The 21,291-nt window shown below is 55.8% G+C and overlaps 1 protein-coding gene across 1 annotated transcript; it reads left to right on the top strand.

Annotated features, from left to right (window-relative positions):
* The first annotated feature begins 304 nt into the window (after window positions 1–304).
* Window positions 305–17,786, top strand: DRG2 (developmentally regulated GTP binding protein 2). Its single transcript, XM_038537097.1, has 13 exons — window positions 305–487; window positions 4,050–4,210; window positions 6,070–6,159; window positions 6,789–6,849; window positions 8,882–8,972; window positions 9,624–9,696; window positions 9,794–9,884; window positions 10,744–10,841; window positions 11,187–11,263; window positions 12,493–12,581; window positions 13,413–13,471; window positions 16,615–16,668; window positions 17,010–17,786. The coding sequence occupies exons 1-13, from the start codon at window positions 424–426 to the stop codon at window positions 17,094–17,096; spliced, it is 1,095 nt and encodes a 364-aa protein (XP_038393025.1). The 5' UTR covers window positions 305–423; the 3' UTR covers window positions 17,097–17,786.
* Window positions 17,787–21,291: the final 3,505 nt, after the last annotated feature.

Genomic DNA, 21,291 nt, shown 5'->3' with positions numbered 1-21,291 from the left:
CAACCTCTACACAAAGTAAGAGCCACTGGGCTTTCAACTCAGCGCTTCTTGACACCAGCAGAGTCAGCTGCGCTTGAAACCTGAAGTTCAGGGTTCATCGCCCCAGATCCCCTCTCGGTCTCCCACGCTGGGCTCCTGCCCAGCTCAGCCCCGCCCCGCCCGCCCCGGCCGCCCCGCCCCGCCCCGGCCCTGAGCCGCGGGAGGGGGGGCGGGGGGGGCAGCCCGTCCGCCCAGCGGGCGGAACCAATAGTGCCTGGCACTGCGCTCGACGTCGCCCGTCCGGACTGTGAACCCGGAGCGCCGGGCGCACGAGGACGCTGTTCTCCGTGGGCTTCCGGGCGCACGCAGCTCCGCCGCCGCCGAGAGGGCGGAATTCCCGGTGTCGCTGCTGCGTCTGTCCGTGCGCCGGGCTCCGCCGCCACCATGGGGATCCTGGAGAAGATCTCCGAGATCGAGAAGGAGATCGCTAGGACGCAGAAGAACAAGGGTGAGGGCCGGCCTGGCGGGGCCTTCCTTTCTGCTCGCCTCAGTTTTCCTGTCTGTACAATGGGGGAACAACTCCAGCGCTAGAGCTGAAGCGGGCTCGAAGGCAGCAGAGAAGTGCCGGAGACGTGACCAGGTCTCCCAGCGCGCCCGAGGCAGGCAGGACCGGGCGGGGTCCGGGCCCCCGCGCGCTGGCCTGATTGCAGACGATCAATCGCTGTGAGATTGGCTCGGTGCCAGACCAGGTGGCCGAGTAGAGAAATCACAGCACGCAGCCAGCATCTGAGCCAGAGGGAGGCATGGTCGGGCTTCAAACCCGGGTCTCCTGGCTGCCGGGCCTGGGGAGTTGGTGCTGGCCCCTTTGTGCTGGAAAGCCCAGGAGACCTTTGAGGGCTACAGCCTCTCACCCAGCATCTCGGGAACCGAGGCCAGCAAGACTCGAGCCTGGCGGACCTGGGTTTGAACTCCAGCGCCACCTATACCTGCTGTGAAAGCTTGGAGAATCACTTCGCCTCTTTGAGCCTCAGTGTCCTCATCTGCAAATGGGGACAATAATCCCTGTCTCAGCTCACAGCTAAATTAAACTAGATAGTGTGTGCAAAGTACTAGGCACATGGAAAGCACTCTGTATTTAAAGTACCCCTCCCCCCCAACAGAGCACATAATAAAGGATCAAATCTGGACTTCAGATTGTAAGAGCTGGGGATGCTCACTGGAGAAGAGCAATGGGGTGAAACAAATGATGACACCCAAGAAGGCTTTCAGGAGGAGGTGGGACTTGAAACTGGTTAAGGGGAGGGTGCTCCCTATGAGGGCACTGCTGAGGCAAAAACATGGCAGTCTGGGTGAGCATGGTGTGTTCATGGGACAGTTCTAGATCTAGAACAATCTAGATCAGAGCGAGGGTCTGGAGTCACAGGTGATGCGATTGGCCGGAGTGAGTGAGGCCTGGTGCCTGACCAGTCCTGCACTGGGGTTGCAGAGGCAGGAAGCGGGAAATACCAGGTAGCTAGTCTCAGTGTCTATCCTTCCCTGGCCCTGTTTAGTTCTGGAGGCTGAGAAGTTGGGGGACTTCATTCATTATGTAAATCTTCCCTAAGCCCTTACTAAGTCTAGGTGTGAGTACAGCAGGCACATCCTTGGCCTCATGGAGCTGACTTGCCAGTGGATAGTCTGTAAACTCATAACCAGATAAACAAGATTGTTTCAGCCGGCAATAAATGCTGTGAAGACAAACCAGGATGATACAGCAAGGGTGTGAGGGGCGGGAGCTTGGCCTACTGAGGCAGAATGATCAGAGAAGACCTCCATTAGGTGGGGACATTTGAGCTGAGACCAGAATGAGAAGGAACCAGCCAGGCAACAATCTGTGGCAAAACTGTTGGCAGAGGAATGAAGCTTCACCAAGGCAGGAACAAACCCACTCTGGTCTGGGGCCAGAGTGCAGTGATGGGAAAGGAGAGGGCCAATCATGTAGGGCCTTGTAGGTTCATGGGAAAGAGTCCAAGTTGTGTTCTGAGGCAGTGGGAGCTTGTGGAGGGGTTTAAGCAGGGGAGAGACATAGTCTGATTTCTGTTTTAAAAGTTCCAGGAACAGGGGCACCTGGGTGGCTCAGTGGTTGAGTGTCTGCCTTTGGCTCAGGTTGTGATCCTGGGGTCCTGGGATCAAGCCTTGTATCAGGCTTCTTGTGGGGAGCCTGCTTTTCCCTCTGCCTATGTCTCTGTATGTCTCTCATGAATAGATAAATAAAATTTAAAAGAAAGTTCAAGGAAACAAGGAAAGTAGCAGGGAGGCTAAAGATGCTGCCACTTTGGCAGTGGTAGAAGAGGGGACGTAAAGGTGATTTCAGGATTAAGACCTAGTCGTTCCCTCCAGAGGTGCTCAGATTCTTATAAGCTGGGATGACAGAAAGGACCAGACGAACCCATTCTTGACCACTTCTTGAGCACGTCTTGCTGCCATCAATTCACTTCTTCAACTTGCTGGACATTTCTACCTGCCCAGTGCCACGGAAGCTGGGATCCTGCCCTATTTGAATTTGGGAAGAGACAAAATAGTTCCAAATAGTGATAAGAGCCATGAAGACAATAAACAGGATCGTGAAGCCAAGAGGGCCCAAGGAAGGGTGGGGGTTACTGTAAAGCATAATAACAACCGGCTGTTACTGGGTGCTTACTGTGTGCCAGTCATTGTTCTTCATGCTTTCTGTAAGCCCTATGAAAATGCAGTGGAGTGGTTTCTCCTGCTAACATCACTGCTTTGCAGAATAAGAAATTAATACACAAGAAGATGAAATAACTTTTACAAAGTTACGTGGCCAGTAATGGCAAGGTGGGGTCCAGCACGGGTTCTTCACTTCTGTGTGACATTGCCCACTGCCCCCTCCGGCTGGGTAGGGAGGCCTCTTTGAAGAGACAACATTTGGACTACATGTTGGGAAGGAGCCAGCTCTTGGAAGATAAGGTGGAAGTGGAAGGAATAGCAAATGCAAAGTTCCTGTGGCATGAATGGTGTCAGCATGCCCTGAAGAAACAAAAAGAAAGCAACTGTGACTGGGAGGGAGATGTTGAAGAAGTAGCGAGGGTTACTTAGGGTGACTTAGGGTTACCTAGCCACAGCCGCTTATGTAGGAAAGATATGTGCAACACCTCCTTTACTGTCATGAAATGCAGCTCCCCCTCAATAGTGTAACTTTTGTACACATAGAATTTGAGAAAAATCAATGCCCTAATCATAATACAAAGGAGGAGAAAAAGGAAAGTGATTTGTAATTAAAATAGCATTTATTTCAGTATTCATGTGTTGGGGCACAGCCAGGATGCAGTGATGTTATAATGAAGCAGTGAGATGTTTGCACCTCTGGCCAGAATCCCTGGGTATGTGGCAGCCACGATGCAGCTCAGTGCACCGTGTGTTGTGTTGGGGACTCAGGTACCCTATAAGATGCCCCACTGTTGGCAGATCCCAAGATAGTGGGCTCTTCTAGATAAAAGTTTCAAACAAAACATGCTAGAGTCTTTCCTTGACGTACACAGTAGTTGTATTCCTGGAAATTTCAGTGTTCCTTCACACTGTTAAAAAAAAAAAGGTCCTGTGCTTTTATGTGAAATGGAATTAGGCTCTAGGCCCCAGTGATCTAACCCAGGTTTTCCCTCTGCAGGTGTCTCAGGGCTATGAAAAGTCCTATGGAATATGGGACGATTCATGGCTGTGCCACACTGACTCACACTTTGTAAGGCTGCGGGCTTCCCTGGCTCCTGCCTGATCAATGCCAATGGGGACTTCACCATCACCTGGACAACAGAATATACCCCTAGACTCCCCCAGGATCTGGTGTTGCCCCTCTTTGAGAACCACTGACTTGGGGTCATGTGGTCTCAAGGAGACTAGCTTTTATCCTAAATGAACTGAGAGGCTAAGGGGACATTCAAAGCAGAGGGGCGTTCTCTTTCCTGATCTGGTTCAGGTGTCCCCAGCCAACATTTGGTTGTATAAGGGGGTGCACCTGACCCTTGGGGCTTGGCTACCCTGGATACTTACCTTCCATCTTGCTTTATGTCCTTTAGCCACTGAGTATCATCTGGGCCTCCTGAAAGCAAAACTCGCCAAGTATCGGGCGCAGCTTCTGGAACCATCCAAATCAGCCTCATCCAAAGGAGAGGGTTTCGATGTCATGAAGTCGGGTGATGCCCGTGTGGCACTGATTGGATTTCCCTCTGTGGGTAAGGTCAGTGATGGTCAGCATGGACCTTGGGGAGGAAGCAGGTTGTCTTCCAAACATGATTGTCAGGTAGAAACCGGGACTTGTGGCCAGGTTCCACAGAGGAGATGCAGTGGACCTCATTTTGTACCATGCCTGAAAAAGCCCTGACTGCTGGTTGCATTTCCAAAGCCCCTGGGTTAAAGGGGGGATACCCTGTCTCCTTCTGCATGGTTACGTTAGCCACTCCCCCCCCACCCCCCACCCCTGCCAACTGGAACGTCCCCTGCAAGGTGTTACTACAGTGGTGTGTGGAAGTCAGGCTCTGTCTGCATCTTCTTAGTGACCTTGACACCAGCGACTGGTCCTTGCCTGGGAGTTTTGTTAGCGATTGTAACACGTCAATTTTCGAGTTCTCTTCTTCCGTTCTCACTAATTAGTTGATGTTCCTCTGGGGAGTAGCACTTCTCTCATCAGTGTGGGCCCTTTGGTTAGCCTGAAAAAGTTCCCAGAAAGGCAGGACAAGTGCTTATGTGTTGCCCTTAAATGACCGGAAAGATGTTGGGATCAGAGCTGTCCCGCAGGGTGACAGGTGAGTGTTTTTAGGCTTTAATTCTTCGGGCATTGGTATGGACTCAATCAGTTTCCACCTTTTCTTGATTTTACTTCCAGCCTGCCAAGGACTTCTTCTCCAAGCCCAGGCTGGGAGAAGCACTTTTTTTGCCAAGACCCAGGTCTCCTCCCTACAGAGGCCAGACGGGATCGGGGTGTCATCCTGTGGGCCTCTGGCAATGGTCACTCGGTGTCTCAGCAGCCGTTGCTCTCTGGGCCACGCCACCTGCCCATACTTGTCTACCCTACTGGGTTTTTATCTTTGCCTGAAGTTTCTGAGACGCCCCTAGGGCAGAGAGTTTCTGGTTTTGAGGCTAGTGTTTCTTTCATATCCTGAGGGTATGTAAGTGAGATGTACTCCCAGCCTTCCTGGTTGCCAGAGAGACAGGGTCCAGGTGGCCCTGTCAAAACTGCATCCCAAAAAAAAAAAAAAAAAACTGCATCCCAGGCTTTTTGTTCCTGGTGCTCTGCTGATGAGGATGGGGGCGGGGGCAGGGCTGGGTTACTTCCCCTTCTGGCTCTGCCCATTGCTTTGCTGGCCTTCGGGGCTACTACATCCGTTGCTAGGGTCTTGCCATGCTCTGGCTTGGCACACCATGTGCCTTATCACCTCCTTTAACCCCACGTATCCCCACATGGTGGGGACCGAGCAGATGGCCAGCATGTACTTGAAGGACTCAGAAACTCAGAGGAAGAAGTTTCTTGCCCAGGGAAGCCAGGTCTCTCTAACTCTCAGCCAAGGCACGGCTCTGGTCCCACAGTGAACTGTGGCCTGAGTGTTCCCATCCTTCCTAGATCCTTCAGATCCTTCCCATCTTACCCCTTCCTGCCTTGCAACACCTTGTCCTGCCATCTGGCTCTGTCTCAGACCACATCTGTCTCCTTGCACATTTCACCCCTCCCTGGGTGAGCAGCCACTTTGGGTGCCATGGGCTGTTGCCTGCTGGAAGTTCTCTGGGGTCCAGGCGGGGCTGGAGGGTTTGGTAGAGCTAGGGAGGGGGCCCTGATTTAGAAACCAGTACCCTGCATGCCCCCTGAGACAGGCCTTGAGGCCTCTGAGGAACAGAGTGGCCCTCTGGTACCCTGTTGCCCTGGGCAGGGCCAGAGGTGACATTTCCAGCTCCTGTTTTCTTTATAACTACCCCAGGTCCCCATGCTGAGGCTGAGGAGGGAGTCTCTGTGCAGCCTACATCCAGCAGGCTCCTGGCCCATGGGGATTCTCCTGGGAGGCTGGGACAAGACTCCTCACTGCAATGACCTCCTTTCTCTCCTAGTCCACTTTCTTGAGTCTCATGACCTCCACAGCCAGCGAAGCCGCATCCTATGAATTCACAACCCTGACATGTATCCCTGGGGTCATTGAAGTAAGTTGGGGTGTGTTGGATTCCAGAAGGGAAAGGGTATGTGCTTGGGTTTGCAGTTGTGAGTATGGACATCATGTGTGGGTGTCCCCATGGGGGGGAAAGGCTCTGAACTGAGCTGCTTTGCCCTTAAGCACTGGTCCTTCTGAGGATTCTGGCTGCCAAGACCCCAGAGATGCCCAGCTGGTCCTGGAATCCTGATTGGTTCTGGGAATCGGGCCAGCCCATGGCAGCTCTCCCTTGGACCCCTTTATGTTCCACCGTCCCACACCATCCCAGCTTGGGTCACTTGTTGCTGGTTGGCTGGATCCCTCCATCTTCTATGAAGCTTCAGAGCCTGGGGTAGCTGGGGTTCCATGGCCCGGAGCCTCCCTGATGAAGAGAGTTTTTTGTGAAGTACTGTTACCAGTGACCAGTGTTGTAGGATCATAAAGATTCAAGAGCCCTTCCCTGGTGGCTCCTCAGCTCTCAGGATATGGTCTTTGCCAGGCTGAAATGGTGACCTGGCCCCAGAGACCAGGCCCTGGGTTTCCCACAACCCCTGAAGTGCAGGCTGTTGTAGGTGTCTTGGGGTGAGGCAGACCCTTCCTACAGTGACTCCTCCTTACCTGACCTTCTCTTCCACATCCTAGTATAAAGGAGCCAATATCCAGCTCCTGGACCTTCCTGGGATCATCGAAGGTGCAGCACAAGGTAGGATATGGGGACAGGCGTGTGGGATCCCGGGTGGATCTCGGCACCCCAGCTCGCCGTCTTCTAGAGGATGTTGGGTGTATTGTGAAAATCAGACATGGCTGGGGGCTTGATGGGGTAGGGGGAGGCTCACACCTCTCCTACTGCTCCGTGCTGTGGACTTCAGGGCCTCTGACCTCATATGGTCCTGGCTGGTCCCATCTTAAAGCCGAGGAAACTGAGGCCCAGTTTGCTAAAGTGATTTGCCCAAGGTCACATAGCTCACCTGACAGGTTTGAATTCCCTCTTCTATTCCATGGTCTCCCCCACACCCCTGGAGGGTCCCCTGCAAGGAATGGACACTTATCAGCTGGCTAGCTCAGACCATGCTCCTGGTCCAGGAGCCCTGGCCTTTGTCATTTTGTTTTTGTTTTTTGAGATGGGAACATGCCTATGGCGTCTGGTGGCAGGTGGTGGGGCCTGCAGCCTCATAGAGACGGTAACCAGCTAATGGTTATCTGGCACTGGCCGAATGCCAGGCTGTGTGCTGGCCATTGTCTCAACCTCAGATAGCCCTGTTACTTAGCAAGTGTCAGCATTTCCTTTTCATAGCCGGGAGGAATGTTGGGGATGATAGGTAAAAGGTCTGCCCTAAACCACTGTTCACCCACTAAGTGGCAGAGCCAGGCTTGGCACCCATTTCTATGGCTCTGTGGCTCCAGCTTGGCCGGGCATCAGGGCCTCCTCCCTAGGGGTCTAGTTGCCATTATCTCCTCTGCACCCTCCCTTACCCTCTGTCCTCATCAGGGTGAAGTCTTGCCTGCTTGGATTGGAGCAGGGGGAGTGGTGCTGGTCCCCCAGGAACCTGCTGTCCCAGCTAGCATTGGGGAGCCTGGGGATGGTCTGGCCACTGTGGGGAAGTGTGCAGGTAGCATCACGAGGCAGCTGGCCCATGAGCATCACTGAGCCCAATGCTCTCATTCTCAGAAGAGTGAGGCAGGTCATGTTGACACCTATACTACTTAGGTCCTAGTGCTGTGACCTTGGCAGGGTGCCTGACTTCTCTGGTGGTCGAATAACCACAGAGTCTGATCTTTATGTGGCAGTTGCTAAAGTACCTCTTCCTTAGGGTGTCTTGTGTGATCTTTTCTCAAACTTTTTTTTTCTTTTTTTAATTTATTTATGATAGTCACAGAGAGAGAGAGAGAGAGAGTGGGGGGGGGGGGGCGGGCAGAGACATAGGCAGAGGGAGAAGCAGGCTCCATGCACCGGGAGCCCGACGTGGGATTCGATCCCGGGTCTCCAGGATCGTGCCCTGGGCCAAAGGCAGGCGCTAAACCGCTGCACCACCCAGGGATCACTTGTGTGATCTTTTCTATAGCCCTTGGAGTGGGGGTAGATTATATCATCTGATTCTAGAAAGGGTACACATGTTGAAATCCTAATACCCCACTAGGTTTGTGATTTTTTTTTTTTAAGATTTTATTTATTCATGAGAGACACACAGAGAGAGAGGCAGAGACAGGCAGAGGGAGAAGCAGGCTCCATGCTGGAAGCCTGATGTGGGACTCGATCCTGGGACTCTGAGATCATGCCCTGAGCCAAAGGCAGATAGATGCTCAACCGCTGAGCCACCCAGGGATCCGTAGCTTTGTGATCTTGGGCAAGTGATTGAGTATCTCTGAACCAGGTCTTGGTTTTCTCGTTTGTAAAATGGGCATGATTATGCTGCCTGTATAGGGTAGTTTTGAGGATTAAGTGAAGAAATGTTCATGAAGCACTTAGCATGAGGCCTGCCTCACAGTAGTAGCAGGGGGAGAATGTTACCTCTCATAAGTTGGTGATGTCAGATTACTTTCTATAACAAGTGTCCGTGAGTGAAAGGGCACATGGATTACAGAGCAATGCCAAGGAGATCCCAGCCCAGGGGTGGCATATGGCAGAGACAATGGTGGCACCATAAAGGACAGGAGTCTGGGGCCCCGTGGGCTGGTGGGGGTCACGTGGGGTGTTCCTCTGTCACTGTATGACCATGTCCCTTCCACTGGTCCAGGGAAAGGCCGTGGCCGGCAGGTGATTGCTGTGGCGCGCACGGCTGACGTCGTCATCATGATGCTGGACGCCACCAAGGGAGAAGTGCAGAGGTCTGCAGGGTGGTACAGGGGGCAGGCTAATACATCTGGGGAGGTCCCTGGGCGTGGTCATGGGACACCGCAGCTCCAGCTGCTCTGTCTCTGAACTCATGATGGGTGGTCCAGGGGGTGCTTGGGCCTCTTACATGTGGGAGCAGCGGCAGGCCTGTCCCCAGGCTAACCCTGTGCAGTCAGCCTGGAACATTTCTCTGAGAGGCTTACATGTAGCATGGTAATGTCTGGAGACCAAAGACTGTGGTGTGCCATGCCGGTAGAAGCCTGTGCCACCAGCCCCTTGCTGGCACAGGCCATCCTGGCTCTGGCTCCTGCCCACAGAGGCTGAGGTGCCTCAGTTGCTGCCCAGAACCCACCAGGAGCCCAGCCCTAGGCAACAGAAGCCTTATTCATGCCCTGACCTGCTGGCTAAGGGCACACCAGGCCTCCCTCTGCATGCCAGTTGCAGACTCAGCCAAACTCCCCTTGGACTAGACAGAAGGTCCAGAGGTTCCACCTCAGCAGCTCGGTTGTTAGGTTGTTCTGGGTTCCTAATGGTGGGTAGGAAGGTGTTGGTCTCCCTTTGGGTGGGAGGGGCTTCCTATGTACTGTGGAAGCCGTTCATCCGGCCCCTGGGTGCCTGTGAAGGCTCATGGGGACTCTACCCAGGTCTCTGCTGGAGAAAGAACTGGAATCCGTAGGCATCCGCCTGAACAAACACAAGCCCAACATCTACTTCAAGGTGAGGCCCTCTCACCTGCAGGCCAGGCCTGAGCAGCTTTGGGACGATTGCAGCTGCCCCTTTGTGAGCAGCTCCCCCTTCCTCTCTTCTCCTCCAGCCCAAGAAAGGTGGTGGCATCTCCTTTAACTCAACAGTCACACTGACCCAGTGCTCAGAAAAGCTGGTGCAGCTGATTTTGCACGAGTACAGTATCCTTTTCAAAAGCAGCCAGGGAGGGGCAGTGTGAGAAGGCAGCCTTGGTGGCCCAGGATGCTAGCATACACACCCCAAGCCACCCCGCATCCACCTGAGCAGCTGCTAGGAAACCTGCAGCCCAGTGACACAGGGCACTTTCTGTCCCCCTTGCCTCTGTGCTTACCAAGCTGCAGGCTAGCTGGGCCACAGCTGTGTACTCAGCAGTGGCTTCCTGACTCCCTGCCAGGTTCTAGGCATCGGCAGCGAGTCACATCTAGAAGGGAGATGAGACTAGTGAGGGAAACAGCCCCTAAGGACAGGGTTCCTAGCCTGAGCAGGCCTCAGACCCCGGGGCCTGGCTGTTCACCGCTAAAGTAACGTTGGGGGCCAGGTGAGTCTCTGGAGGGCCCTGGAAGACAGGACAGGGCCCCAAAGGCAGAGGAGCTCAGCATATGAAGAACGTACCATGGGACAGTCTGTCTGTAAGGTTCTGAGCCCCCTGTCACCACAGCTGTGCAGGCAGAGGCAAGGTGGCCTCCAGAGGAGAGCTTTGCACGCGGGAAGGTGGGTTAGACCAGTGCTTGCAGGCAGCGCTCCTGGCACTGAAGCCTGGAGTTCCACTGAGATTTTGGGCAAGTACGCTTTTCTTCTTGCCCAACAGTGAAGATTGCACTGATTGAAACCTTATACAGTGTGGTTGCTTTTGAAAAAAAAATGAGGGCGTTCCCCAAACTTTACCATCTTACAAAACCTCCAAAGCAGATGACCTCTGAGGTCCCTTATGGCGCAGTTTCTTGGCTGGCCTTTCCAGTGGGGACATAGCCTCACAAGGGGCTGCTGGTGGACAGGTGGCCCTTAATCAGAGCCCCTCAGAGATCTTCAACGCGGAGGTGCTGTTCCGAGAAGACTGCTCCCCGGACGAATTCATCGATGTGATTGTAGGCAACCGCGTGTACATGCCTTGCTTATATGTAAGTGGCACCAGCCCCCAGGGTGTGCGTGTGGGAGGGGAGCTTGCCTGGGGCTTCCCAGAGGAGCAGAAAGAGCCTGGAGCTACCCCCTCCTCCCCTGGGGGCTGCGTGAGGCTTGCAGACCTGTTTAGCCTGACCCTGGGGTTTTAGCCCAGCCTTCCCTGCTGGGGTTGGACAGTGGCCTCAGGCCCCTGCAGCCTTTCCCCATCCTTGAGGCAACAAGGGCAGAGGGCCGAGGCGCACAAGGAGGAACTGTGGCCTGCGCCGAGGCATCTGGGGACCTGTTTCCTGCACTTCTTTGTTTCTTTCCTTCCCCAACTCCTACCTCCACCTTCTCAATCCCAGGTTTATAACAAAATCGACCAGATCTCAATGGAAGAAGTGGATCGCCTGGCCCGGAAGCCCAACAGCGTGGTCATCAGGTAAGGCTCCCAGCACCTGGCTGCCCTGCTGTCCTGTGTATGCAAGCTGGTCAGGCTTCCCGGCCACCTTGGCCAGGCAAATCCCCATCTCCCATGCCTCACAGGGCAAAGGGGATGATCTCAGTAACGGCTTTGACCTGCCCCTGGGTCTGGATCAGCCCGGGAAGAGTGAGTGATGTGGGGTGGGCTCTGGTTAAGAAAAAAGAAGGTAAATAGTACCACCAAGGTAGATGGTTAATCGTTAAGAGGCTTTGAAGGCTAGTAGTTAATCTCAGACCTCAGAAACCCTAAGACTGAGCCAGCTGCTCCTGATCCTCTGGAAGGTGCGGCTGTGGGGCTTCCACCACAGCTGAGGGGCTTCTACTACGGCTGAAGTCCTCAGCGGGGTTGGGGCTGTCCAGGCCCTGCCCTGGCCTTTCTGGGGGCGGGGGGTCCTGGGAGTGCCACCTGCACGGCCGGCTGACCGCTGTTGGTTCACTCCTCACCAACCCTGCAGATTCCTCGCTTGGAGCAGCCTGAGTTGCAGGCTTCGCTCTGCTGGCTGCCCAGCTCAGACAAGGTACTCTGTAGCCTCACAGGCTTGGCTTACGGGGAGCAGGGTGCTGAGTGACCAAGTGGGGGTTACTCGTGCAAATGAAGGGTAAGAGTCCTGGACCATCTCCTGGGCACTGCCAGCTACCGCCAAGAGCAACAGAGAGCAGCCGTCCTTTCTGAAGGACTGCCTCAGTTTTCTCCTGCTGCTGCATCCCAGGCTCCCTGCAGGGGCTGCCAGAGGACAGGCTGGTCCTCAGGGCATGAGGTCACATCCACATCACACCTTCCCCTGCTGTGCTCACCACACATCAGTGGAGGTCAGAGGACCCACTCAAGGTCATGCCACTGCACACAATCAAGCGGGGGGCCGTCCCATCACCGTATGCCTGTCGGTTTCTCTCGGCAGCTGTCGGGAGGGAAGGCCCCCTCCAGGCGCCCTGTCCTGGGCTCTCCACAGAGCTCAGCTGCCTCTCCTGGGGGTGATCGTGGTTGTGACTAAGAGCGCTGGCAGCTGAAGTGTCAAGCTGCCACCAGATCTGCGGGCTTGGTTCCCCACGGGTGCCAGCTGGGCCATGCTGGCCCCTGTGCCCAGGCCAGCCAGAGGGAGATTGTCCTCTGTAAGAGTGAGAAAGCAGGGAGCCCTAGTCACTGAGCCCATGGCGTCTGCTCTGACTGGTCACCTTCCTCCCTGGCAGCTGCGGCATGAAGCTGAACCTGGACTACTTGCTTGAGATGCTTTGGGAGTACTTGGCCCTGACCTGCATCTACACTAAGAAGAGAGGACGTGAGTTAGGCGGCGTGTGGCCCAAGAAACAGGCTGAGTCATCGTCCCTAGAAGGCTGCCAGGCTCTGCGCATAGCGCAGTGCCTCTGGCGCAGCTCATCCTGTACAGATCACAGCTTTTCTCCCATCTCAGAGCTGGCACTGCCCTCTGCCCTGGGATGCTGGAGACCTGAGCTGAGCCTTTACAGTAAAGAATGTCACTTTCTGGGGCTGCTGGTCTTGAGGATGCCTCCGGTGGGGGGCGGAGGGGGAGGGCTGTGGGCTAGAGGCCATCCTGTGGTTCCCCATGGTCTACAGTAATAATCCCCCTTCCAGCCTCCCTTAGCAGGAGCAAGCTCCCTGGGTCAGGACTTGAGGACTTGAGGCATGTGAATACAAAGGAACCTTCACCATGTCCCCGCCCCCCGATGGCACACCTCACACAACCTGTGACCTTGTGACTGAGTTCTGGCAGTTTGCGTGGCCTTGACCTTGTCAGCAAGGGAGTTGCTGCAGGTGCCCCTGACTGGTTGCCAGCCGCTGTCATGTCTTACGAGTTCTGTCCACATGCTCCACCTGGCTGGACTTAGGGCTCTCGTGGCTGAAGGGGTTGCAGGCTGTCTGAGTCCTGGACTTGGATTCATGTTGATTTTCCATGTTAAAGTCAAGGTTGCAGAACACTGCAGAAGGATCTGTAGCGAGGGTGTGCCAAATGGTGAGGGGAAGGTTAAGCCAAGGCTGAGGCCTGGAAGGGCCTCTGCCCACTGATGGAAGGCAACCGCACAGCAGCTTGGGGTCACGGCTGTGGCTGCCTCCCTGCCCCCCTCCCCCATCCCCATCTCTACCTTTGCAGAGAGGCCAGACTTCACAGATGCCATCATCCTCCGGAAGGGGGCCTCCGTGGAGCATGTGGTGAGTTGCTGACACTTGTGCGGACAGCAGGTCAGGGAGGTCTCCGATCCCCCTGCGGGCTTTTGCTGAAGGTTCTCCCAGCCCTCAGCTGACCTGGGTGACACCTGCGGCCTTAGCAGAGTGGCTATGGGTGGGCTCGGGAATTAGACCTGGGGTGGTATCCCAGCTACCCTTCCTACCTGCATTGCGAGCCTCCAGGCCTCCCTCAGGGGCAGCGATGATACTGCCTACTGCAGTGGTGGCTAGGGGGTAGCCTTGGATGAGGGCCAGCATGTGAAGCACCTGGCAGAGCCACAGCTGTTCGGGGACTCTGCCCCGGGGCATTTCTGTGTTACCTCTGAGGTGTGTTACCCCATTGCTGGCCTACAGCTCAGAGTTGCCACCTCCATGCCCTTGGCCCCTACTGGCTTCCTGTCCCCCAGTCAGCCTCCTGCAGCCCTCCCTGTTCCCACATCCCACCCCCACCTCCACCCCCACCCCCCAGCCCAGGATGGCTTTGAATGCTTTTTGCACTCCATGCACATTTACTGACAGCGACAGTAAACAAAGCAGCCCCAAGTCCAGCCAGAACAGGGTCCTTTGGGGTCAACAGTTGCCAGACACCCAATCCCAGAACTAAGAAGTCACACAAAAGGGGGAGTGCAACAAAGCAGAGGAACAGGGAGTGGCTCTGAGTCTACACGGAGAGGCCAGATGGTCTCAGGGGAGGTGACCTGATTGGGCCAGTAGACCAAGGAGGACCTGACCATGAAGAGTTAGGGGTGGTGGAAGCCCTCCTAGGCAGGGGAACAAGGTTTACAAACGTCCTGAGGCAGAGGGGCTCTGGCCTGAGGGTGCATTTCCCCGTCTAGAGTTTTGTAGCAGGCCCATATGTCACCTGTCCCCAGAATGTGACCCTGCACCATCTTTGACGAAGGCATATGGGCCTCACAGGAACAGATGATGGCCCAAGAGCCTGGGACAATGTTCCAGTTTACACAGGCATCTTAAGGCTTTGTTTTTGGGGGTTTTGTTTTCCATCTAGCTCATTTCTTCTCAGGATCTGTACCGTGGACAGGTGGTGGGCTGGCCTGCAGGATGGGCTCACACATCGTTCTTTGAACAAGCCCAGCCTGAGGCCCCTGCCTGCTAGATGCCCCAATACAAACAGGCAGGACTCAGACTTGAAGGCTAGTGTGCCTGGCAGAAGCCACATCCCTTAGGTCACCCATAAGGAGCTCTGTGGGGGCATCCTGGTCCTTACAAGCCTGTGTCAGAACCTGTGACTGAGGTGTCCCCATGTGCTGGCCCTCTGTGGGCTTACCCTACACCTGTGGCTACTTCCATTCCCTCCACACTGTCAGGCCCTGGCTTCTTGTCCACAAGCATGTAGGGCTTCAGCCACTTGCAGAAAGAAAAGTGGGAGAAAGCAGGAGAATGGTTTTCTAGGCAGGGGGAATAAGAGGTACAAAGGCCCAGAGGCAGGAGCGAATGTGGGGAATGCTGGCTGTTGGTCATCTGCTACACGAAGGGTCAGAGGCAGGAGGTACTAGAGACCCAAGGGTGAGAAGGGCCCAGTGGGTGGAGAGGGGCTTCAGGGGCTTGGCTCCAGAGCCTGGACTCTATTCCAGAGAGGCTTTGCTCTTCAGTGGTCACCTCCTCCCTGCTCACAGGTTCCTCCCCACAGATGCCTCCCTCCTGGGGCACCCACCTATCCCAGCTGCCACAGGGTATGTGAGAAGGCCTGCCTAGATGTTGACACCAGGGACCCAAAATAGATGAACCAGGTAGCATTGGAGCCAGGCAGACCCAGGGTCATACCCCATCTCCCCCATACTGTATCAGCCTCCCTGTGCCTCAGTTTCCTCTTCTGGGAGTAAGTGACCCCCAGCCCCAGGGCCTTTGTAATGCACCCAGCCTAGGCCCCGGTATGTATTCAGTGAGAGTTGACGATAGCCTTGCCTCCAAAACAGTTGAGGGCCATAAGCCCCCAAAGCAGAGAGGACTTTGCAGAGCTCTGGGGAGTGAGAGGCGCAGTGGGCACAGAGGAGGAGTCTTTCCATCATCAACAATATGATCTCTCCTATAGTAGGAAAGATGGCCTCAGATGACCTTCCACTGTCCCCATTGCTAGAGACACAAGTACAGAGAAGCGATGCTCTCCAGGTTCCTGGGTAAACGGCCCCTACTGATAATACTTGACCTTAGTGTCGCATATGCCAAGGCATGATGGGGCCTGTGGCAAACTGGGGAGTGCACGCCCTGACCACCTCGAGGATGTAAGTGCCAGCCCAGTGCTCCCAAAGCTGTCAGGGTACCAGGAGGATCCCTGTGACTGCAGCCTTGCTTTGTGAATCTTCCCAGTGGGCTTAGTTTTGTTGGTGCTGATCTAGAAAATAGTGTTGGAAGTAATTGCGTGGGTATCTGTGCTCATGGCTGGCAGCGGGGTCCAGCCCACCATGGCCAGCTGGAGGAGGCCCAGAGCAGGTGGGTGCCGATTTCTGCTCAGGAAAGGTTCCTACAGGCTCAGCGTCCCCACAGGAGCTGGGCTGAGGCGTCGGGGTTCTGACCAGGACCTATAAGGCTTGCAGGCATGTGGGAGGAGAGGCCACACCTCATGGCCTTCTCCCCAGCCCCCCTCCACTGCGCCTGCTCCACTCTGCAACCAGGGGCGCCCTGGACTCAGGAGAAGATCTGGCTGCCCCTCCAAGTCCCCTGCTTCCAGCTTCCTTTAAGAGCTCTGGGATTCCTGTGGTAGGGGTGGATGATGCCTTGGGTGGAGGCTCCAGGTCCCATGACCTGGTGTGGTGACTGCAGGCTGAGGTGAGATATCCTGAACCCCCCCCCCCCCCCCCCCCCACCTGAAGGGAGCATCTGTCAGGGCTGTCAGTCAGCTAAGGCCAGCGGAAGGCTGCTGACAGCCAGATCAGACCTCCTTCAGAGGCTTCGAGAATACTCCTAACGGGCACCACAGCCTTTGGGCCACCCTGGGAGTGGGAGCATCAAAAAGGCCTCCAGCCATGAACAACCTGCCTGTGGTCTTCACAAGGCCTGAGCATCTGCCTGGGGAATTGCTACTTCTCATCCTCGGGCTGGGGCATGTGGCCAAGCTCAGTGGGCTCGGGTAGAGACTCCTCTCACTGTCACTCTCTCCCACCCTCCAGTGCCACCGCATCCACCGGTCGCTCGCCAGCCAGTTCAAGTACGCGCTGGTGTGGGTGAGTCTCTGGGCAGGAGATGGGCGGGGGGCATGCCCAGCATCGCCCCTGCACCGGGCAGGAGCAGGGCATTCATGCTGCTCTGCATGGTGTCCCAGCTCACGGGGTGTACCTGCTGGCCCCCACTGCCTCTCTCACTTTGGGATCCAGGGGTGGCCAGACCACTGGGGACATCCCCCAGAGTGAGGGCAGTCTGCCAGTGCCAGGACCCCCCACTTCAGTCTCTGGCATTCTGGGGTGTAGGCACACCTACACCGGCCCACCTTCTTCCTGTAGTAGCTATACCAGGCTTGGCCTTGCTCCTTACAGAGGCTGATGTGTCCCCTTTGTTCCTCACCCAGGGCACCAGCACCAAGTACAGCCCGCAGCGGGTGGGCCTGACCCACACCATGGAACATGAGGATGTCATCCAGATTGTCAAGAAGTAGTGCCTCCTGCTGGGCCCCCTGCCTGCCCACCCTGTGTCCCCAGGAGTCGGACCCAGCCAGACACACCAAAGCCCAAACAGGAAATACATACAAATACATACACCCCAGGAAGGGGTCTCTCAAGTCTCTGCTGTTTCTGGAAGTTTCTTCAGTAGGCAGATGATGAAGAGTGTATTGGGGCAGAGGGACATGGTTGGGGGACTTTGGCCAGTCTGGTGGCATTTCCCATGAGACTGGCCTCTCAGATGGGGGTTCTGTGTTTAGAACCCTGGGCCTGTGCCCTACCCTGTAGCCAGAGCCTAATGCAGACGGCTTGCTCAGTGCTGGGCTAGGAGCCGAGCCTGTCTGGGGCCCTGGAAACTGGTTTCTGTTGGGGCACCTTGTGCCTTCAGTGCCTGCCGGCCTCTCTGGCAGTCAGGGAGGGGCCCTCCTGGGATAGACCCTCTGCCCTGCCCCAGGGCTGCTCCATGGTGGCTGTAAGCCCCAGCTCATGCCCTCCTTAGCCCCAGGAGTCCTGAAGTCCTGCCCTCCCAGGGCAGCCCCTGCCCAACACAGACCCCAGGACCCAGGGCCCACACAGACACCTGGAGTGGAGGCTTTGGTGTTTGGTTTCTGTACGTTTTTTCGAAGCCCCTGGTCTCGGCTCTCCTTTCAAAATAAAGAGTGAAAACAGTTCTTGTTCAGACTGAGGACAGTTGTGTAAGTTTGCTGAACTCTGTTGTCCGGGGCCAGCAGCAAGCCTGGTGATCAGAGGATGGGTGGAGCCTGGGCTGTGGAAAGCAGGCCCAGGTGTGGGGTGCAGAGGAGAATGTGGGGACCTCCAGGTGGTCTCTGCCCTGGAGGGTTGGCCGGGGGCCATGGGCCCCAGATGTGACACCTCCTGAGGCTGGGCCTGGTGGCAGAATTCTCAGAAGGCCCTTGTGACTTCTGGGGTGGCAGGGAGGTTCCCCTGTGAGAGCAAGGTAGCCGGGTATACTGTTGGTTTCCTTGGAAGGCAGGGGTGGACGGACCTTGGCGTGGGGCCGAGGAGTGGCAGCAGGTGTTCGCTGAGCCCCTCCTAGGTGCCAGGGTTGGTGCGGGGCCATCTCCACAGCAGCTTGTTCTCCAGGGGCAGCAGCTTGCCCTGGGCTTACACAGCTGTAAGTGCAGAGCCTGGATTTGAATCCCAGCTGGGGCTTCCGAGTCCCGGGGTGGCTTCCTGGAGGAAGTGTGCCATATAGGAGTGAATTGTAACAGGTTTTGTGGGGCTAGCAGGCACTGGGCTGGAGTAGAGGGCTCCCCTGGGGGTCTTCAGGTCCAGCTGGAGTGTGGAGCAGGCCCACTGCCCAGCTTTCCAGACTGTTCCTGGCTCCTCTGTCAGCTGCTGAGGCTCCTTTCCTGAGACAAAACAGGAATAATAGACATCATTAAATATACATAGGGCCCCAGGCGGTCGGCGTGGTGGGCTGGGCCTCCCTTCCCTGCAATGCTGAGCCGCTCTGCTGGGCTGGCCATGCTCCTGGGGCCAGCCACAGGACCCCCATTGGGCGGCATGCAGGCAGGGAGCAGGCCACGGGACCCAGGTAAGAAGACCCTGGCCCTGGGCCCTTGGGGTCTGCCATGAGTACCTCTCCCCAGGCTGTAGGGAGGCGAGGAAGGGAGGGGGCAGTGGCGGAGCTGGGCCTTGTGCCTAACTCACAGTCAGGTGCTTCCCTGGGCCTCAGTTTCTTCATCCTTAAATCGGGCATGATGCCCACCTAGTTCCCCTCTTAGTGATGGGTGGATGCTCAGTGGCTTACCTCAGCCCTTCTGCCGGCTGCCACAAGGCCCAGCCATGAGGTCCTAAGTAAGGGTTTATGCCGGGGTGATGGTCACTCCCACTTGCCTTACAGGCAGGGAAGAGCCCCGTGTTCACAGAGCATCAGGTCCAGGCTGATTCTGTCTGGCAGCCAAGCTGGCTGGGACAGGGTGGGAGACGAGGCCAGGGGTCCTCAGGCAGTATGGGGTCAGGGCAGGCATTGCCAGTCTCCGGACACTGGGCCACCATGTTCCTCACTATGGATGGACTCTTTCCTGGGCCGGGTGTGTGTGTCCAGAGATTGGGGCAATGTGTATCTCTGTGTCGAATGTTTGGTTTCCTGGATGGGCAGCTGGCATGGTTATACTGGGTAGGCCTGCATGAGAGCTGAAGGAACCACATGCCGTGCATACCAGCCAACGTGAACTGGCAGCTTGCCGTGCCTCATGCTCGAGGAGGGATCCTCGGGGCTTAGAAGCCCCAAGTGCCCCCGGAAGTTCCTTCCCCATCCCACCAGGGCGAGCACCAAGCGTTGGGCCCCACCAGATGACCAGCCTGATTCCACCGCTCATCCTTCCTGAGCCTCCTTCTCTGCAGGGAGGCTCATCCCTTTCTGCTCAGATAGTCTGTTTTCACGAGGGTCAGTAATACCCACGCCCTCACTTGCCCTCACTCTGCCCTTCCACAGACCACAGGGCTGCGTTCCCAGAGGGCCCAGCCTGCAGCTTTACAAGACTCCGGTGCAAAGGAGCCCAGAGCATGAATATTCATCCATGGCTGTGTCTGTCTCCCTGTCCCTCCTCTTCAGTTTAAATTCTACGCTTCCTCATTTCCAAAACCTCCTTTGGCAAGAATCCCTCCTGCCAAAGCTCATCTGCCTTACAGATCCCCTCTGACCTGGCCCCAGGAGCAGTGCTGGGGGGCTCACACCTCCTGTTGGGGAGGGTCTCAGGTGCTCCCTCACCAGCTCTTCCAACCACCTCTGCTCCCTTGGAACCCCAGCTGAGAAATTCATCTGCTCCCAAAACAACCTGTTTCTCTGCATGCACCCAATTCTCCATGATTGAGAGGCTGAGTCCAGGCCACTTCCTCAGGGCCTTCACATTGCATGGATGACTCCATCTCCGTTTCTCTACATCAATTCCTCTTTCTCTCTCTGGTCTGTCCCATTGATTTGCCAACTAATCTGTACTAGTTTGCTCATGCCTCCCTAACAAAGTATTGCAGGCAACAACAGAAATTAATTTCCTTGCTGTTCTGGAGGCTGGAAGTCCGAGATCAAAATGGTGGCAGGGTTGGTTTCTCCGGAGGCCTCTCTCCTCGGCTCACAGGCTCACAGCACACTCGCACGGCCTTTTGTCTGTGCGCCTCGTCTACTGAAAGAATTATGAGCCCCTGGACATGTTGTTCCCTGTGGCCACCTCCTTTTTGTGGCTTAGCTTCTCCAAGTACCCCTCCCTGTCAACCTCCTCACCCACCAATTCTTACCAACATGCTGCCCAGACACCTCCTGCCCTGGCCTGATGCCCCCCCCCCCCCATTGCTAAACAGTGACTTCTTTTCTTTTCTTTTCTCTTTTCTTTTCTTTTCTTTCTTTCTTCTTTCATTTTATTTATTTATTCATGAGAGACACAGAGAGAGGCAGAGACACAGGCAGAGGGAGAAGCAGGCTTCATGCAGGGAGCCCAATGTGGGACTCAATCCCAGGACTCCGGGATCATGCCCTGAGCCAAAGGCAGATGCTCAACCACTGAGCCACCCAGGTGTCCCAGCCGTGACCATTTCTAACCACATTTACCTCTAACCACAGCAAGATTGGTTCACAGTGCAGCCTCACACTGTCATCAGGGCTGGAGCCTCCTGCACAGGCTCACCCCCGCCCACTGCCTCTCTCATCTGACCTGTGAATCTAAATTTCCCTGACTCCTCATCTGGACATGCCCCCAGCTGACCCTGTCCTAGAACAAACCTGTCAGATTCCCACCTCACCCGCTCATCTTAGAGAATGATTCCCCACTTCGTGCAGCTTTACCAAGCCAACCCGAGGGTCCCCCAGGCTCCACCTTCACCCCAGCCACCACATAGCCCCCTCACTGAATGTGTCAATTGCACTCTGTGTCACAGCTGTCCCAGACTGAGCCACTGTCCTCTCTGTTCCTGCCTCCACTGGGCATTCCCTCCCCAGCCTTTGCCACATGGCAGCCCAACGGCTTTTCCAATAAGCAACGTGAGGCAGTGGTTGAAAGCATGGACACTCTGGAGCCAGACTATCCAAGCTTGAATCCGATTTCAGGCTGTGTGGCCTCGGGCAACTTGCTGCACCTCTCTGGGCCTTCTCCCTACCTATGAAGCAGGAAGAATAATACCTATTTCCCAAGGTTGTAGTGAGGGTTGAATGAATGCTGTGTGGCCTGGTAG

The sequence above is a fragment of the Canis lupus genome, chromosome 5 (assembly GCF_011100685.1).
Source record: "Canis lupus familiaris isolate Mischka breed German Shepherd chromosome 5, alternate assembly UU_Cfam_GSD_1.0, whole genome shotgun sequence".
Taxonomy (NCBI): domain Eukaryota; kingdom Metazoa; phylum Chordata; class Mammalia; order Carnivora; family Canidae; genus Canis; species Canis lupus.
The sequence above is the reverse complement of the archived record's forward strand: the minus strand, read 5'-3'. Positions and strand labels throughout refer to the sequence as shown.